The following is a 19,587-nucleotide window of genomic DNA, read 5'->3' on the forward strand; positions in this document are numbered from 1 at the left end:
TCTGAATTTGTAGAATTCATGAACCTATACTCACTATTGCACCTTGGATTTAAAGAGTTTTTTTTCGAAAAGTCCTCAAAATAAATTTATTTTATAATGTATTTGCTTTGCACCTGAGGAAACTGAAAGTTAGACTTTGAATAGTTATGTTAAAGTTTTAAGAATAGCCTAATAGATCTTTTATTTTAAACCTTGGTCAGATAACTCTAATTTTAAGGGTTCAAAATAAGTTTGTAATTTCTTCTTTGTGGTGTTTGCAGTAGTATTAATATCACTAGGCATTAACAGATAGGGTTATTTTTCACTACGCGGTCATTTGAAGTGGAAGTTGGTCATAAAACGTCATAAAGCAGTAGTTCACAGCATTGTTATTTAGATATCTCAGTTATGTATCCCTTTACAGATGATCTTTTTTCACAAATTTAGATGAAATCTATAAAGTCTTTTTTACATTTTCTTTTTGGTACTTACCATTTTGTTGTTGTCTAAGAACGACGACGGTCCACCCCTGCCCCGAAAGAGGAGGAAAAAGTGAACGAAGAGCAGTGGTCTCTTCGAGAAGTCGTTTTTGTGGAAGATGTTAAGAATGTTCCTGTTGGCAAGGTTTGTTCAAAATATCTAAGAATTAATTATTACCAGAATTAGAACAGTATCGTTATCCAAGAATTTATGGTTGGTGAGTGTTCAGCCCTTTCCTCAAAGCTGCTCTGTTTATCACTTTCAGTGAGCCCTTAGCCTGTTGCAGATATCTTCTCTGTCCCTGAGATGCATAGATGACTCTGAGGCCTCTTCTTGAGCGTTTATGGTGATATGTTGCTTTCTTAAAAAAGTGTTATTTTGGAATAATTTTAGATTTGCCGAAAAGTTGCGAAGAGAAAATATATATATATTTTGAGATTACATGTTACTTTTTGATACACTCCGTTCTTTGGAGCTATTAGTTCTGAAGAAGAGATCATCTTCCATAACATTTAAAAACTTCCTTAACATTTAAAAGTCTTTGGTGTCTTCAACTCACCTTCTGGTTTCTTTTCCCTTCTTTCTGGAGAGGGTCTCACTTTCTAAGAAAACAAGTGGGTAGAGTCCGTCAGCTGGAATGCCATTAATTTTGCCATCAATTTCACCTTTCCCTCCACACATACTGAAAAACAAAATGGATCTCTAGCTGCAGAATATCTGCACAGTAAAGGTTTTTCTGATTGTTCATTTGTTTCTGAAGTTGATGGTCTTTCATTTGTACTTAAGGGGAAGAGTAGGTATGCCATCCCCTGGAGTTTACAAAGGCCTTTTTCACACACTATTCCATTTGGTTCTCAAAACAGAACTGTAGTTTATGGGCAGGTATTTCCTCTGAGAAGATCACACTGGCTCAACATCAGAAACAGCAAGTAGCTGAGGTAGAACTCATGTACTCTGGTCTCAGGTCCTGTGCTTATCTTTCTGTATATTGCTGACTCTCTACCTGTGTTGTCTAAAACGGTAGCCACTAACTATATATGTGGCTAGTTAAATTTACTAAAATTAAATAACATAAAAAAGTCAGCTCTTCAGTCACATTAGCTCCATTTCAGGTGCTCAGTAGCCGCTTACGGCTAATACCTACCATATTAGGCAGATATAGAACATTGCCATCATCGTGAAAGTTCTTTCACACAGCAGGGCTCTGAACGAATAAAGAGGAAGGATGGGAGAATTTCAAGGGTTATACTTCATTTTTTCAGTTGATTGCTAAACATCTGCTGGCCGTAAGCGCTGGCTATGTGGGTCAGTTATGGTCTGGTAAGCCTCACATGCAGACATCAACAGCAAAGCTTTGGTGTGTCTGTTTAGGTTAATTTTTTTTTTCCAAGCTCAGATTAATTTTATAACTTGGTCATTAAGAAAATATAAGAAAATAAATGCCTTCAACGTTAAATTAGTTCAATGGATATAATTTGCACATTAATTTCATATAAGTTGGTGTTAATACCCAGCATATTTGCCTGTACTTCTAGGTGCTAAAAGTGGATGGTGCCTATGTTGCAGTAAAATTTCCAGGAACGTCCAGTAATACAAACTGTCAGAGCAGCTCTGGTTCAGATGCTGACCCTTCTTCTCTCCTGCAGGATTGTAGGTTACTTAGAATTGATGAACTGCAGGTAGGTGTAGAGGGATCACTCAGCAGGTGAATGTTGGGACTGACTACTTGAGTGTGTTCCGGAGTTTGAGAGCAGGTTTCCTTTTGTGTCATGTAGGTTGTCAAAACTGGAGGAACACCAAAAGTTCCTGACTGTTTCCAGAGGACTCCTAAAAAGCTTTGTATACCTGAAAAAACAGAAATATTAGCAGTGAATGTGGATTCCAAAGGTAAAGATTTTGTAACTTTTTCAGCTCTCCTACTTCATATCCTATTAATACTTGTGTAGTAAATGGGTATAGGATAAAGCGGCTTGAGGTGTTTGGCAGTTTTTGTCCCTTGTGTGTAATGCTACAGAATGAAATGAACCTACATTTCAAATGTGACCAGAGATGTTGAAATTTGGTAGGCACTTACTAGAGATTACTAAAGATGTACAACTTTTTTTTTTGCATTTATGTTTTCTGAAGGTGTGCATGCTGTTTTGAAGACTGGAAATTGGGTACGGTACTGTATCTTTGATCTTGCTACAGGAAAAGCAGAACAGGAGAACAATTTCCCTACAAGCAGCATTGCTTTCCTTGGTCAGAATGAGAGGAATGTAGCCATTTTCACTGCTGGACAGGTATAGAGGCTTATTTTTGCTTTCAAAAATTGATAGGACAACATTGACATTTTTGTAAAGCCTAGGGTTGAACTCTGATATGCTTGTAATTAAACTATTGAAGAATTTAGACTATCAAGCACAATTAATACTGGATTTCTTATTTGATCCATATAAACTAATCTAGGGGCACCTGGGTAGCTCAGTTGGTTAAGCATCTGCCTTTACCTCAGGTCATGATCCTGGGGTCCTGGGATTGAGCCTGCATTGCGCTTCCCTGCTTAGTGGGGAGTGTGCTTCTCCCTCTCCCTCTGCTGCTCCCCCTGCTTGTGTGCACTCTCTGTCAGATAAATAAAATCCTAAATAAAAAAAAAAAAAGAAATAGTATTATGTAAAAGTGTGTGTATATATACATATATACACATACACACATAGACTAATCTAATTGAAAATCTAATTTGAATCTAATTTGAAAATAAATATACCTGTTGTAAAAATAAAAATCAAAGCGTTTTTGATTGGGAGCCAAATTTTATTATTTCCCCTCTATTATAGGAGTCTCCTATTATTCTTCGAGATGGAAATGGTACTATCTACCCAATGGCCAAAGATTGCATGGGAGGAATAAGGGATCCTGATTGGCTTGATCTTCCACCTATTAGTAGTCTTGGAATGGGTGTACATTCTTTAATAAATCTTCCTGCCAATTCAACAATCAAAAAGAAAGCTGCTATAATCATCATGGCTGTAGAGGTAACTTGACTTTTGAAACTATGTGGTATTTTAGTTCACAGGATACTGCTAGAATCTAGGGAAGACAATCTTGAATAGATTATTTGTTAACCCTCGCTATAGGTGGTAGTAGTCTCTTAGGACAAGAGATAAGTGAACGGAAGATGACACTAGGTGTGTAAGGCATGCACAGTATTGTAAGAGCACAAAGGGGAGGGATATAAATCAGACTGTGACTGGAGAGAGGGCTTCTCTGAGGAGGTGATGCATGAACACAGCTTTGAATAGTCAGCTAGGAGTGTCCTAGACAACAGCTGAAGGTGGGAGGTGTTATCCCTAGCACCAAGAACAGCCTCTGTGAATCTCAATATGTTGGGAGACCGTGTACATTCTGTTGATATAACCAGAAGAGAAGGCTCATATGGGTCAGTGAGTAGCAAGTTGCAAAGTCTGGAGAAAGGCACTAGGGTACCTTGTGTGCTAACCTGAGGGGTATGAGCTTTCCCCTGAAAGTCGAGAGGAGAAGAATTTCAAACTACCTTTTTAAAAGAAGTAGAGACCAGATAAAAAGGCTTGTGAAGTTATCCAGGTTAGAAACAAAGTAAGCTTGAACTCTCGGAAATGAGGAAGAGGGGTGGATTCAAGAGATCTTAAGGAAGTAGAAGCTTTAAAGCTTGGTGCTGGTCATCAGCAGTAAATGACAGGGAGGAGTTACAAGGCTTCTGATATCGGTGTGGTTGTGGGGAGAGGAAAAAATAGGAGGAGGGACAAAAGGGATGAGGGAGTGCCTTTGGGATATGCCTTTGACATATTCTCTCAACATGTGAATTGAATTGTTCCACATATGTTGCTGGACTTTGGAAAGTTTAATCTTACGCGTTCTACCTCAAACTCCTGAACTAGAGCTTAAAATGTATGGTCTCACCTCATTGTTTTAGTGCCACAGTCAAAATGGCCTGTCTCCCATGGGGCAGGTACTGAAAATAGTTTTTTAACTGTATTTTTTGTCTTTCCTCCCCCACCAACCCCCACTTTTACCTTTCCTCCTCTCTGTAAGATTGGGGGAAGGGATAGATTATTTAAGTAGTTTGGGGGAGAGGTGATAAAGTTGTTCAAATACACCTTTCTTCTTCCCTTTGTATTCCACACACTCTTTTCCCAGTTCTTAATTCTAGTTAAAATGAACAAATTTATGCATTTTCCAAAACTAATGCTTTATATTTAGTCTATTAAAATCTCTTAACTACAGTGTTAACTCTGGAAGAAGTACATTTCAACTAACTCTGGAAGAAGTACATTTCAACTCCTTGATTTATTCATGCTGTGTCTTAGTCTGTTCAGGTTGCTATAGATTAGACTGGCTTATAAACAACAGAAATTTCTTAGAGTTCTGGAGGCTGGAAGTCCAAGATCAAGGTGTGAGCAGATTTGGTGTCTGGTGGGGGCCATTTATTTTTTCATAGACAGCCATGTATTCTCATTTGGTGGGAGGGGGAGAACTCTGGTCTCATCTATCCCTTTTAAGGGCACTAATCCCACCCACGAAGGCACCACCCTTGTGACTTAATTACTTCTCAAAGGTCCCACCTCCAAATACCGTTACACTGGAGATTAGCTTTCAACATATGAATTTTGGGGGGCCATAGATACTCAGTCTGTAGCATGCTGTTTCTCAGGTAGTTCTTGAAATGTTCTATAAATTACTAGTATTATCATGTCTTTGATAACGAAGTATATTAGTTGTCACCTCTGAGGCATTCCATCTGCATCTGTCGTGATTTCTGGGGGACTTGAAGGTTTTGGTTTTCACGTACCACATATGATAGAACCTTCATGAGCATAAGAGGGTGTGAGTAAGCCTATATAAAATACATACTCTTTGCCTAATTGATTAACAATACTAATAGAATTCTAATTCGTTAGTTACATAAGATCTAATACAAACCAGGAGTTGGCAGACTGAACTGCAGGCCAGATCCAGTCACCGTCATTCATTTGTGTATTGTATATGGTGGCTTTCCTGCCACAGCCAGAGTTAAGTTAGTTGCAAAAGCTGAAAATATTTACTGGTCCTTTACCGAAAATTTATCCACCCTTTTCTGTTCCTGTCAGTTATATACTGTGCTTAAAGGATATCCTTAATTTTAACTCCTTTGACAGGCTACCTTGTCTCCACTTACTTTCAGAGCTGATTATATTATTGTGTGAAATTATAAAATGAGGAATTTTTGACACGTGTAATGTGCTATTCAAATTCATTGAAGTTTTTTCCCTAATTTGTCTGAGCACAGAAGCAAACCTTAATGCAGCACATTCTACGCTGTGACTATGAGGCCTGTCGACAGTATCTCATGAATCTTGAGCAAGCGGTTGTTTTAGAGCAGAATCTACAGATGCTACAGACGTTCATCAGCCACAGATGTGACGGAAACCGAAATATTTTGCATGCTTGTGTATCGGTTTGTTTTCCAACCAGCAATAAGGAAACTAAAGAAGAAGAGGGTGAGAATAAGAACTCTAACAAGGTTTTAAAAGGAATTTTAGGCAGTTTTGAAAATATAACAACTATTAAAGGAAAGAAAAGGAAATCACTGTGAAGATTTTGTGTGTACTTTTTCTTTGTTTTGTAAAACCTAGGAGTTTTCGACATTCATAGGAGGTAAAGATGTGTGTCCTCTTGTTAGGATGAGTATGTAACATAAGCAGATAACTTTTTATCAGTGTGTTTTGTTGTTTTGAGTTCTATTATCTGATACATACATACTATATGTGTAATGCTTAATGAGATTTACTGATTTTGTAATAGCAGATGACTTTTATGACCATGAGAATTAATTTAGCTAGTTAAAGCAAGTTACACTGAAGCAACTTTTATCCCAATTTTCAGAATGTAGAGGGAAAAACCACCTAGTGAGTTATGAGATGTTTTGGGAAAAATAACCTTTTTTGCCCTAAAGGTTTTAAATGGTTAAATGAAGGGGAAATCTGCAAGCCTAAGTGCAATTATGTGGTTCATAATGTTTTTCCCCATTCTAAATTCCACCAATGATACTCCGGTAGCTAGTAGTGGTTTTGCAGGTTTCTTTTTTCTTTTTCTTTTTTCCTTTCCTTCCCTTCCCCTTCCCTTCCCCTTCCCTTCCCTTCATTTTCTTTTCTCTCTTCTCTTCTCTTCTCTGTCCTTTTTTCTTTTCTTTTCCTTTTTCTTTTTGGTTTGTAGGTTTCTAACCTTTATTTCCTTATCATTAAAAAAGGATAAGTAGTATATAAGCCAAGACTGAGGTGCTGAATTGTGGGTCTTCTTCTTCCTTGGTAGTGAAAGCTGATTTCAGTCTACTTATAAATAATCTTATTTTTTAACCTTTGGGGGTTGAAAAGTAAGGCAGAATAAGGAAATAATTCACATATTAAAGGTCATAGTTAAATCTATCTTAAGTGTCTGTTGCTCCAAGGAGGAACAAATTAAGCTATTCATTATCTCATATGTGAATTAGAGTACTAAAATACATAGCAGTTAGCATTTAATGGCCCATACATACTTAATCTCTTAGTTATTTTTGAGGTTTAAATTGATCCTAATTTCTTCTCTTATGTTTCAGAAGCAGAGCGCTCTGAAAGAAATACATTTGCAGAAAGGCTTTCTGCTGTTGAGGCCATTGCAAATGCAATATCAGTTGTATCAAGTAATGGCCCAGGTAATCGGGCTGGATCATCAAGTAGTCGAAGGTAATGTGATTTTTACCAGGAAAGTTTAATTGGCGGAAACAGAATCCAAATACAGAAAAATGTATCTCTTACCTATGATATGCATGAATTGGTGGGTCCTTTTGCTTTGTTTTTGTTCCTTCCGGTATCACCCTGGGAAAAGATCTGATAATATCTAATAAGGTTTTAAGTGTAGAACAGTAGGATCTAGGATGCTTCAAAAATTTGAGATAATTTAGACCAGTAGTTCAACCTTGATTCTTTGAATGTGTTTTGAGTTTATCATTCTTGTTTCCTAGGAAGTTATTTTCTTTAGTTGGAGATCAAGTAATAACAGTAATCGAAAGAACTTCAATCTTTTATTTTCAGATTACTTATTTAGGTCAATTTCTCAGATGTATTAATGATCTGGGAAGAAGTGAAAGGCTGGTGTGTATTGTGAATGTTGGTATTTTAAATTTTCAGGCTCTCTGGGTTGCGGGATGGACAAACCTTAATAAACATAAAACATTACTAGGTGTTTGAATAGATGAAGAATATAAAGAATTCAGGATATAGTTGTTTTTTGTTTTTTTTGTTTTGTTTTGTTTTTGTTTTTGTTTTTTTTTCTGAAGGAAAAAGCACGTTTATATTAGACACGAGAGCCAGAGTTCTTGGACACTTGACAGAGATCATTGACGGAAGCACTGCTCACTGTGTTGTGATAGGTTGTAAAGTCTACTTAAAATGAAGACTCTCTTTGCCTATTTTCTGTTTCATATCCAGCTTTCCCTTTAAAAATGATTCTTCTAAAATCGATAGCTTCCCAGGTTCAAAAATGTCCTGAAGTGAGATTTATCACAAACTATTTATGGGTGACCAAATTATAATTTAAAACAGTACAAAGACCTTATGTAGACTATACAAAATGGAAATTATCACCAGCTTATTTGTTTAGGATTACACTAGGCAGACAAAATGCTTGGTCTAAAATGGAAAACAACTTAAATTCTTCATGAAGAAATTAGTTTCTGAATTATTTCAGGTATTTCATTTCCTCAGGGAAAATACAGGTGCAGATCAAGTTGGACTCTGATATGGTTGGTCCAATGCCAGTGCTGCCATCTTTTTTTCATGTAAGGATTATTTTGAAGGCAAAGACTAAAAGGAGCTTCAAGAGTGGGTGATGTGTTGCTCACAGAAATAATTTGCAGAGTAAGCTCCTTTGAGGCATTTGCCGAAGATTTCACTGCAGTGCTCTTAACCAGTTCAAACTCAGGGCTGCCGGTTGAACAGATGAAAGCACAGGAGTCTTATTATCCACGCCGGGCAGTAGGAAGTCCACAGACTGCTTCATTGAAGTGAAACCCTCCTCTAGCCTACAATGGATTTTCTAGGCGATGCCCCTTGATGAGTATGCAGGCTGGGATTCATGAGCTGTAAGCTCAAAACTGATGCAATTTCAATATTGAATGGAGTACTGTTAAATGTCTTCAGATGATGATTTGACTCAGAAGTTTTGTTATGTGACTCATAGTTCCTGAGTACAAAGGGCAGATTTAGTGGAAAGCTTGATTGATGCATCTGATTGCAGGTGTATGTACTCTAGAGATTGTTAATCTGGAAGACACATGACCTTCGCTTTTTTGTCACAGTGGTATGTTTGAACATGACTGGATTCTAAGGCTTCTGTAGCATGGATATAACGTGCTTACAAAGAGGAAATTACATCATCCTTGAATTCTTCCATATTGTCAGAAAATACGATGACTCCAGGCAAGCCTTTACGAAGAAATGTCAAAACTCTGAATCTTAGCAGCCAAGGTGGTATCTCCTCAGTATTGTCCTCAGCCACTGAGGATACAGGTGAATCTTCATGAATTGTGTACAACATCTTGAAGAATAATTTTCTTTTTTTTGTTTTTTGTTTTTTGTTTTTAAAGAATCTATATGAGGAGCTGGGCATTGTACTTAAAAATGTTCCCAAGACCTAATGAAGAAAAGTGGTTAAGGACAATTTTTTAAAATGACAAAGGAATGACCCCCTCATTTAATATTGAATTGACTACATCACAACAACAGAGTTGGGAGTTTGCAAGTTCAAGATGAGACTATGGTCTCAATTTATCTTCATTTTATTCTTAGCCTACTCTAAGCTAGAGGTTGGAGAATAGCCCACATGTTTTCTTTGTCCTGTGCACTGTTAAAATTTTTTTTCTTTAAAAATTTGAATGCCTTTAGATAAGCATGTACACCTCTAGTTTGCCATTACTCCCTACTTCTTAGACCTGACTGCCCTTTCCTCAGTTGATACTGCCTTCTGGGCCTGTAGGCATTGATTTTGTGACCCTGATGTAAGCATTCTTCTTAATAGGCCCCAAACATGCATTTATTTTCAGGTTATTTGCAGTGCCTCCCACTTAATTGCTGCTTTTCTCTCTCTCTCTCTCTCTCTGTGTTTTGAGTAAGACACACTGGGATACCAAGTGTCTGTGTTGAGCTTAATTAAGATTATTTAGGAACATCACAGTGTGAACAGTCACCCTGGTGTGTGCTGTTACCTGGTAAGGAGCCTGCCTTTCTCTCTGGATGAGGTCTTCGGACAGAGAAGTGACCTCGACTGAAAGAATCCCTGTGCCCTGCTCCCTTCCATATTCTAAAAACTCTTAAACTCAGATTTCTAAATTGGGAGAGGGAAGACATCGATTCCATAAAAATATTAACTGTAGGTATTTTTTGATAGTGTATACTATAATAATGAATATATTATTTGAGACATTAAAATTTACTTTGCAGTATCTTTCCAAAGAATGTTTCTCTTCCCAAAGGTACATCATCATACATAAGCTTTATAAAATAGATGTGTTCCTGAAAGTAGCCTCTAAAAGAAATTTTGTAAAAGCTTTTAAAAAAAGTCCTTATAAAATGGAAAGTGTATCGATATGGAAAACACATTTACCCTTGGATCACACAACAATTATAATTAGAAGATTCAAACATTAATAAAAATCTCTAAATTACTTATTTGTAGACATATGAGGGTCACCTGGTAAGGTGGTAGGTCTTTCACATCAGAGAAATGTCATGTCTTTGGGATTAAATCTGCATGGGAGAATGAAGTCCCTTACGTGTTACCTGGCCCTTATACTTGAATTTTTAGTCTTTATTCATTTAGAGACTCTAAAATTGTGGCTGATGGAAGGGATTTGCCTTACGTGCTCTCTTAATTGCTGTTAGTGTGTAACATTAATTTTGTAGGCTTTGTAAGCTTTTATTCAGAGGTATAGATTTTTATACAGGTAGTTACCAGTTCCCCTAACAAGGTCTGTGTTTGTGATTATTTCCTTTTCTTTTTAGTGATGTGCACACCTGTGCAGTATTTTTTTTTCTTGTATAGCAGGAGAAAAAAAAATCACACCCAGACATTAATCTAACAACACATTTTACAAGCTCCAGTTTCAGTAATTTCCTTGCGATGCAAGTTGTACTGTTAAAACTTTTTTTTTTGTATAAAAAATAAATCTAAATTGGTCTTTGTTTTAAAACTACTCACTGTGTGGACGTTAGTTCAGTTGCTTTTGAGATCACAGCAAAGGGGTTTATTTAGTGAGCTAACAGTTTTGGTTTTGTGCTAATCAGTATGTTTGCTGATGTCTATTATTAAACTTAATTCTTACTGATTATAAACAGGGGACAGAAAATTTTTTTGTCTTAATGTTCAGCTGTTCATTTACCTTAACTGTATGAAAGATTATTTTCTAATCTTCACTGCAAGTTTTGTTCCCTGTGCTTAAGTTTGTGTGGGAGCTTAATATAGTGGTATTAGTGCTGAACTGGGTGCCCCCAGTTTCATTTCTATCCCTCACTGACTTACTCTGTGATTCCAGAATTGGTATTTGTACTTCACTTCCCTTGCCTGGAGTATTTGCTTATAGAACAAACTTTGATCTCAGATGAGAAGTTCTGTGCACCTTTTCATTACATTTAGCCATGGTAGTGAGCACCAATTTTGTCCATGTTCTTCTAGTTTGAGATTACGGGAAATGATGAGACGTTCGTTGAGAGCGGCTGGTTTGGGTAGACATGAGGCTGGAGCTTCATCCAGTGACCACCAGGATCCAGTTTCACCCCCCATAGCTCCCCCTAGTTGGGTTCCTGACCCTCCTGCGATGGATCCTGGTAAGATCTGTTATTTTATTTAGTGTTTAACAAAAAAACAAGGTCCTGAAAGAAAGGAAATTGAACATTTTAATAGGTTATTTAGAAATCTGATGTATTTAAAAGTAGCATAATGAGTAAACTATAATTCAGTTGCAGAGATTTGGTTTAGGGGGTTTGTAATTTAAAAATTAAAATTCTAGAAGCTCTTTCATTGAAATATATATTTCCATACTGGCAAGAAGCTTATTAGTAATACATCAAAATAAATCAATAATTTGTCTAGTGAATTCCTTCTCTTATAGTTTGGAAAACAAATTTCCACTTAAACCTCTGTCCGATTTGACCTTTGGCTTGCAGAGAAAAGCCGTAAGGCCAGTTATGAGAACATGTTAGGGATATGTTGCCTATAATGATGTACATCCTGCTATTCTGTTTACTGAAAGATGGTGACATTGATTTTATCCTGGCCCCTGCTGTGGGATCTCTTACCACAGCAGCGACTGGCACCGGTCAAGGACCAAGCACCTCCACCATTCCAGGTGAGAATCTATACTATTTTATTTGCCTAGGCATTTGGGTTTCTACAGATCCACACTTAACCTCAAGGAGATGTCCTTGGCTTGAAAAACATCTAATTCTCTGAATTAGATCTTCCATATGTCAGTGAAATTGTGGGGTGTATGAACATACATTTCATCAGTCGGTAGTTGTAAAATGTGTTAATGTGTTTAAATTCTCTATAATGAAGTTATTAATTTATTACTGATAGAATATTTTTCTGGTGGCTTATTTAATAGATACTTGGTATGTTATTCCAGAATATTCTTTTACTTTGTCTTGTTTACTCCTGTTTTGTTACCAAATGGATCTGCTTAATTACAGGTCCTTCCACAGAGCCATCTGTAGTAGAATCCAAGGATCGAAAGGCCAATGCTCATTTTATATTAAAATTGTTGTGCGACAGTGTTGTACTGCAGCCCTATTTACGAGAACTCCTCTCTGCCAAGTAAGAAGTTTAACATACTTTTGATATAAAGATTTAGCATAGCTCTTTTTACTATTTAAGTTGATCTTGCAATGTATGGACAACAGTTATCTAATGTGAATTTAAAATAATTGATCAGAATCTAGCATTGTATTCTTCTATAATTAACGAAGCTCTCTTCAGTGAAAGGCCTTTCTTAATATAATTCAATGTACACTAAATGAATACAAACCCAATTTTATGGAGCTTTATAATATATATACAATATGTATACGTGTTAAAAAGATGACAGTAAAGTTTTTTTTAAGTTTTTGGTTTTTTTTTAAAATTTATTTGACAGAGAGAGACATGAGAAAGGGAACACAAGCAAGGGGAGTGTGAGAGGGAGAAGCAGGCTTCCTGCCAAGCAGGGAACCTGATGTGGGGCCCGATCCCAGGACCCTGGGATCATGACCTGAGCTGAAGGCAGACGCTTAATGGCTGAGCCACCCAGGCGCCCCAGATGACAGTATAGTTATTCTCAAATGTGAATTCATAAATTTTATCACTGTCACCCGGAGAGCTTTAAAAATAATACAGATTCTTCCCCAAGCTTTGTACTGGAAGTATGATTGAGTAGGTCTGGGATGGGGCCTGGAGTCTGTATTCTAAAACTCTGGATGATTCTGATGGTTTCTTTGGACATCTTTTTTGGTTTACAAAATCATAATGAGATTATGCAGAGTTTTTGGTAAGTATTATGGGGCAAATGCTCATTAACCATTGACAGATTATAGCTCTGCTTTCAGCCTGATTGCTTATGTTCCTTTACAAACTTATAACAAGCATTTTTATAAAAGTTAGCTCTTATTTGTGCCAAACTGTACTCGTATTAACTCTTCTACTTCTAGCAATAGCAGCATGGAATAGGTAATATTATTTCTATTTTATATTTGAAGTAATGGTCTTAGAGGTTAATTAACGCGCTCAGGGTCATGAAACTAGCGAGTGGCACAGCTGGAATTCCAGCTGTGGTCTGTCTCTTGATTCCAGAATTGAGACTCCCAGTCATCGCCCTTATGCTCCTTCCTCATATTTAAGAGCAAGAAGGTGTTTGAGTTTTTTATTATTGAGGGCAAGGGAGTTTTTGTTTAAGCCTTATTGGCCTTAGGCCATAATGACCCAATGTATGAACTTACTATTACTTTAATGAAGGCTGCCCCACTAGTAAAATAAGTCACTGAATTGGAAATAAGTTATTACTCCAGAAGCAGCTTACTAATTTATTAGTGGTTTGGGGCAGAGATATTTGTATATATACAAATAGATACTGTTTTTTCTATTTTTTCTCAATCAGTTTTAGTTTCTATTTATGGTGTTTTTAAGGATATTATTTTGTATCATTTCTTCAATTGTGTTACCTAAAAATTTATCGTATATTCTTATTCCCTTTCTCTTTATCAGTATTTTAAAAATAATAATTAGAAGGACGCCTGGGTGGCTCAGTTGGTTAAGTGTCTGTGTTCGGGTCAGGTTATGATCCCAGGGTCCTGGGATCGAGCCCCGTGTGGGGCTCCCTGCTCAGCGGGGAGTCTGCTTCTCCCTCTGCTCCCCACCCTTCTTGTGTTCTCTCTGTCTTTCTGACAAATAAATAAAATCTTTTAAAAAAAAAGTCTTAAAAATTGTTTTTATTAGAGTGAGCACAGGTGTGCACGAGTTGGGAGGGGGTGCAGTGGGAGAGATAGAGGGACAAGCAGGCTCCCCCACTGAGCACGAAGCCCTACATGGGGCTTGATCCCAGGACTCTGAGATCATGACCTGAGCCTAAGTCAGATGCTTAGCCAGCTGAGCCACCCAGGTGCCTCCCTTTCTCTTTTTAACCCATTTTGCATTTCTAGTTCACCAGTCCTTTCTTTTAGTGCCCTCCCCAAGCCCTTATATGAGAAAATACATAAACTATCTGGAAAGCAATCAATATGCCATTCTATTAATAAGCTTGTATTATTGATGACGGCTTTGAAGCAAATTAGAGAAAAGGGAAAGTTCTTTTCCTTTTTAGGTGATAAGCATAGGAATTCTCAAACTGGTCCTTTGTTTCCTTTTTATATTTCAAATATAGGAGAATTCATTATTTCCAATTTAATTATTCCCCCCCTTCTCTCCAGTCCCAGGTGTGGGTGGTTGGATTTTGCTTTTATAAATAAGCTAAAGAAAGTAAATTTTTGTAAAAATTATCCTGGTTAGTAAAGATGCAGAGGATTTTATTCTCAACCAGCTCATTCTTACCTGAGCAGAGAGGTAGTATGAAGCTTGGGGAACAGGTAGGGAGAAGAGTGAGCAACAACCTAGAAATGGAGAGGTATAAACGCTTTTGATGCACCTGATTAAAAGTGGAGGATTAGAAGAGGAGAGCAGTAGCCAGTGAATACGAAAAGCCACCACTTTGTTCTCTATTCTTTGGGCTTGAACCCTCAGAATAATGGCTTTGGTTAGACTAATACTATCAAAGTGGGTTTAGTAAGAGCGGTAATGTGTTGGTTGCATAAGAAAGAATTAAATAGGCAAGAGTAGAGACTGGAGTTGAGGTTTGGTTTTTATGCCCATCTGTTGTCTTTAGTATGCGTGTTATAATAAACCGAACTGGAAAATGGAAAAGAAGGATTTGATGCAAGAGCAAAAAAGTGTTTTAGAAGGAAGACTTCATGAGGAATCCAAATTTTTTATCTTAGTTCCTAGGAACAGTGGTGCTGTTGGCTGACATAAATCAGTTAAAGAGCAGGTTTGGGGAGAAAGGTGATTTTAGTTGTTAGACATGTTGAAAGTGAGGTATCACTGGGAAATCCTAAGTAGACTTACCAAGTAAGCAAGTGCAGGTGTTGGTACTGTGTTACCATCATAGAAGGGGTGCTCGCTTTGGTGGATCAGAGAGGGAAGCACAGGTGGTTGAGGACTAAATTTTGGGAAATGCAAAGGATCCAGAAGGGAATAGAAATTCATGGAAGAATACTGAAGGTACATTTTTAAGAGAAGATACATAATAATTACTGAATACGTTTTATTTGCTAAACATTGTGTTAAAAGCTTTTAAGTAATAATTGATTTAATCATCATCATAGTTGTAGGCTATTGCTAGCCCCACATCTAGAAAATATTAGTTTGACTCTAGAGCCCTATGATCTATTCTTTAGTTTCACTAAGGCCAAGAAAGGAGACCATGGTTGAGAGAGACAAGGATTCTTAGAGAGATGGCTTTTTTTCTTAGATAGTAGGAAACTAGAAAATACGACCAGTGATTTTCTTTGTGTGGTAGGACATTATTATTTAATACAGCAGAACTACTTTTTTGTGTAATCATGAATATCCATTTCTTTATAATCAAGGAGGAAAATAATTGATCATTATTTCTTTAAAAAGATTTTATTTATTTGAGAAAGAATGATCAAGAGAGAGAACACAAGCAGGGGGAGCAGCAGAGGCAGTGGGAGAAGCAGGCTCCCCGCTGAACAGGGAGCCTGACGTGGGGCGCAATCCTGGGACCCTGGTATCATGACCTTAGCCGAAGACAGACGGTTAACTGACTGAGCCACCCAGGTGCCCCTGATTATTAATATTTTTATGTATAATTTTTCTCATTTTAGGGATGCAAGAGGGATGACCCCATTTATGTCAGCTGTAAGTGGCCGAGCTTATCCTGCTGCAATTACCATCTTAGAAACAGCCCAGAAAATTGCAAAAGGTAATTTATTTCAGGTCCTAAAAGAGTTATTTTTTAATTTGGATAGACTCTCTTCTACATATATATTATTCAAACCTAATTTCTGTGTCTTGAAATGATACAATTGAGTAGAAACAATTTATTCTTTCGTGCATTTGTGTGTGTGTAAAATTCATGTTTGCACTTTTTCCAAGTATTGTGTCTTCTAACTTTCCACCAAAAAAGCTGGTATAATTTTTTAAATTAAAAAAAAATTGCATAGTGGATAATGTAATGACTACTACTTAGAAAATAAAGATGGATTACTGATAGAACCTGTCAGTGGTTAATTGGTGGTAGTGATAAAATTTTATAGAAATAATAGGCCAGATGTCTTACTGTTCTTCCTTCTGACTTGGAATTCATGCTTAATAGAATGCAGTAAGGAATATCAGTTCCTGCCATCCAGCCTTTAAAGGACTAATGTAGTTTAAAATATTGGTTATAAGATTTATGTGATTATAATTTGTTACATGGAGCTGGAACTTTAATCTTAACCGCATAACGTAGAGCTATGTATTCAGCCTCTGTATGATGTATTGTCGTCATGTGGTTATGTGGTATAATTACACTTTGCTTTTACATTGTACCAGAATTGACTGGATTTCTTGCACATTAACTTGTATATATCAATTTTAAAACTGTTAAATTAATGTATAGTAGTTTTTGATCTATACTGTGTAAATGTTAGAGCTTTTGCATTTGAGTAGAGTAGTGATGGCTGTGATTAAGGCCTTTTGCGATACCTGAACTGCTGTGTTCTTAATCTTTTTAGCTGAAGTATCCTCAAGTGAAAAAGAGGAAGATGTGTTTATGGGAATGGTTTGCCCATCAGGTACCAACCCTGATGACTCACCCTTATATGTGTTATGTTGTAATGATACCTGCAGTTTTACATGGACTGGAGCAGAGCACATTAACCAGGTAAGTTATTTTTTATTTCCTTGTATTTATGCTGTCTTTGGGTATTCTTTTCCTTTTTTCCCTTTCACCATCACTACATTATAGTTCTTAGCTCTGGAATTCTAACTCTAGTATTTCCTTTTATTCTAAGTTACAAAATTCTTTAAAGAAAATTAATTTTTATTTAATTCCTAAATAAGTGAGGAAAAGGAGGTGATCGTTAAGTTAGGAGATACCTTGAAAATTAGAAATCTTCACTCTAGTCTAATCTGATCCACAGCTCTTGATACAGATTTTATTACTATAATTACTTTTTGGGGGGATGATAGGAGTTATTTTTGCCCTACTGGTAATATTTGATTTCCACTTGTATAATATTACAAGGTGTGTATTTGCTGTACCCATTTATTATTCTGTGTTTACAGAGCACATGAGTTTTGCTCTGCTTTCGTTATGATTGACTTGTTTCAGAAAATACCAGAAATAATTATGATGATGAGATGTACATATATTCTTCTTTAAAAAAATAAATCCTTCAAATTTTAGGATATTTTTGAGTGTCGAACTTGTGGCTTGCTGGAGTCACTCTGTTGTTGTACAGAATGTGCAAGGGTTTGTCATAAAGGTCATGATTGCAAGTGAGTACAATTCTAGTTTTCATTAATATTATAAATTGCTTAGATTCATATTGCTGTATTAAAATAATCTTTAACAAGATAATGTTCTGTTTCTTAATTAAGGAAGCATGAGGTTTTGTCAAGTTGTTCTCCTTAAGCTACTTTATGTATTAAAATATGGTGGTTGATTTAGAACGTACTTTGAAATGTTTTTCATTTGCTTTTGTCTGTATTCTCCAGCCAAAGTCTCAGGCCCTTGTAGTAGGGTCTGCTAGCAGGAAGTCACTGCAGGTATTAAGTGAATCATGGTGTATGTTTATTTACTACTGAAAGTGAATGTAATAACCTTTCATCCAGCAATAGAGTTACCATGGCTAGGTTGTTTATTTTCACAGACTTAAGAAGCAATAAAATACTCCAGCATGAACATTTGCAGTGCCTCAGAGTCTCAACAGAGACATCAGCTATAACTGTGCTACAAATGTGTAGATGTTACAGTTAACAGAGAATTGGTTTGTAAAAAACCATCTTTTTTGCTTTAAAATAAATTATACAGGACAAGTAGAAGATGTTTATAGATATTGCATTGGTCCTTATTTATGATTTTTATTAAAAGAACTTTGGCTAATATGTTTGTTTTCCTTATTTTAAACCTCTAAAAGTGATAATCTATTTATTCATTGATTGCTTACTAAGTGCTCTCACACACTAGATGCTCGCGTGGTGGTGGACAAGAGAGTCCTTGTCCTAACAGGGTTTACAGTCCTTTGAGAGGACACAGGCAAGAAACATCTGCCCCTAAGGGTTTTTAGGGTTTATTAGATGCCTATAGGAGGACCACCTACCCTGAATGGGGGATGTGGGGAATTAAGGAAGACATTCCAAAGGAGGTGACTATACCCAAGTCATTATAAGATCCCTCCTCTCGTGAGAGTTTCTTTATAGACTTCATGCCACTAAGTAATCCTTCTAATTAAGTATGCTTTTAAGAATTACATTTTGCATTTAAAAACTAACAAGGGTTCTATCTGATGTAAGTTATACCTCCATAATTTCAAGGGAGATTTGTGTGTGTGTGTGTGTGTGTGTGTGTGTGTTTCATTTCAGTTTTTATATTGTGCGTGAATTCTTTCTAGACTCAAACGGACATCACCAACAGCCTATTGTGATTGTTGGGAAAAATGTAAATGTAAAACTCTAATTGCTGGACAGAAATCTGCTCGTCTTGATCTACTTTATCGCCTGCTCACTGCTACTAATTTGGTCACTCTGCCAAACAGCAGGCAAGTGGGATTTTTCAGGACGTAAATTGAAATAACACAGCACGTCTAAGTAGCCCTCTCCCTGCTCACAACAATGTTCTATTTTGCAGGGGAGAGCACCTCTTACTGTTTTTAGTGCAGACAGTTGCAAGGCAGACAGTAGAGCACTGCCAGTACAGACCTCCTCGGATCAGGGAGGATCGTAACCGAAAAACAGCCAATCCTGAAGGTGGGTGAGTCTGACAGTTACGACACACATGAAAAGCATTGTATTTATTTCTGTCTTACTCACTATTTTTCATTTTAGATTCGGATATGCCTGATCATGATCTAGAGCCCCCGAGGTTTGCCCAGCTTGCACTGGAGCGTGTTCTACAGGACTGGAATGCTTTGAAATCTATGATTATGTTTGGGTCACAGGAGAATAAAGACCCGTATGTATTCATTAAAAACGTTTTAAATTTATGTATTTCCCATGTTAATATAGGTGACTACAGTGCATTGTCTTTCTTTCCCCCTTAAGTCTCAGTGCCAGCAGTAGGATAGGCCATCTTTTGCCGGAAGAGCAAGTTTACCTCAATCAGCAAAGTGGCACCATTCGGCTGGACTGTTTCACTCATTGCCTTATAGTCAAGTGTACAGCAGATATTTTGGTAAGTTCTTTGGACATTTATATACAAGTACATGAAAAGAATGTTTCCTGACTTCGTTTCCCATAATTTTATTGATCTAAACTCCTAAGTACTGATGAGCTTTAATTGAACAGTACACTAAGGGGAGTAGAATTTTGGGG

The 19,587-nt window shown here is 36.9% G+C and overlaps 1 protein-coding gene across 2 annotated transcripts in view; it reads left to right on the forward strand.

Annotated features, from left to right (window-relative positions):
- Positions 1-19,587, forward strand: part of UBR5 (ubiquitin protein ligase E3 component n-recognin 5) — a 134,503-nt gene that overhangs the window by 77,137 nt on the left and 37,779 nt on the right. For both annotated transcript variants that reach the window (XM_087864682.1, XM_045805836.2), the window contains exons 16-32: positions 491-603; positions 1,995-2,138; positions 2,235-2,346; positions 2,587-2,741; positions 3,276-3,473; positions 5,744-5,954; positions 7,049-7,175; positions 11,161-11,312; positions 11,738-11,833; positions 12,177-12,300; positions 15,897-15,994; positions 16,788-16,936; positions 17,462-17,553; positions 18,669-18,815; positions 18,905-19,023; positions 19,102-19,228; positions 19,318-19,447. In XM_087864682.1, the coding sequence (XP_087720808.1) occupies positions 491-603; positions 1,995-2,138; positions 2,235-2,346; positions 2,587-2,741; positions 3,276-3,473; positions 5,744-5,954; positions 7,049-7,175; positions 11,161-11,312; positions 11,738-11,833; positions 12,177-12,300; positions 15,897-15,994; positions 16,788-16,936; positions 17,462-17,553; positions 18,669-18,815; positions 18,905-19,023; positions 19,102-19,228; positions 19,318-19,447 (2,294 nt within the window). The remainder of the gene's footprint in view (positions 1-490; positions 604-1,994; positions 2,139-2,234; positions 2,347-2,586; positions 2,742-3,275; positions 3,474-5,743; positions 5,955-7,048; positions 7,176-11,160; positions 11,313-11,737; positions 11,834-12,176; positions 12,301-15,896; positions 15,995-16,787; positions 16,937-17,461; positions 17,554-18,668; positions 18,816-18,904; positions 19,024-19,101; positions 19,229-19,317; positions 19,448-19,587) is intronic.

Source organism: Ursus americanus, chromosome 9 (assembly GCF_024610735.1).
Source record: "Ursus americanus isolate L20-20 chromosome 9, mUrsAme1.1.p, whole genome shotgun sequence".
NCBI classification, from domain to species: domain Eukaryota; kingdom Metazoa; phylum Chordata; class Mammalia; order Carnivora; family Ursidae; genus Ursus; species Ursus americanus.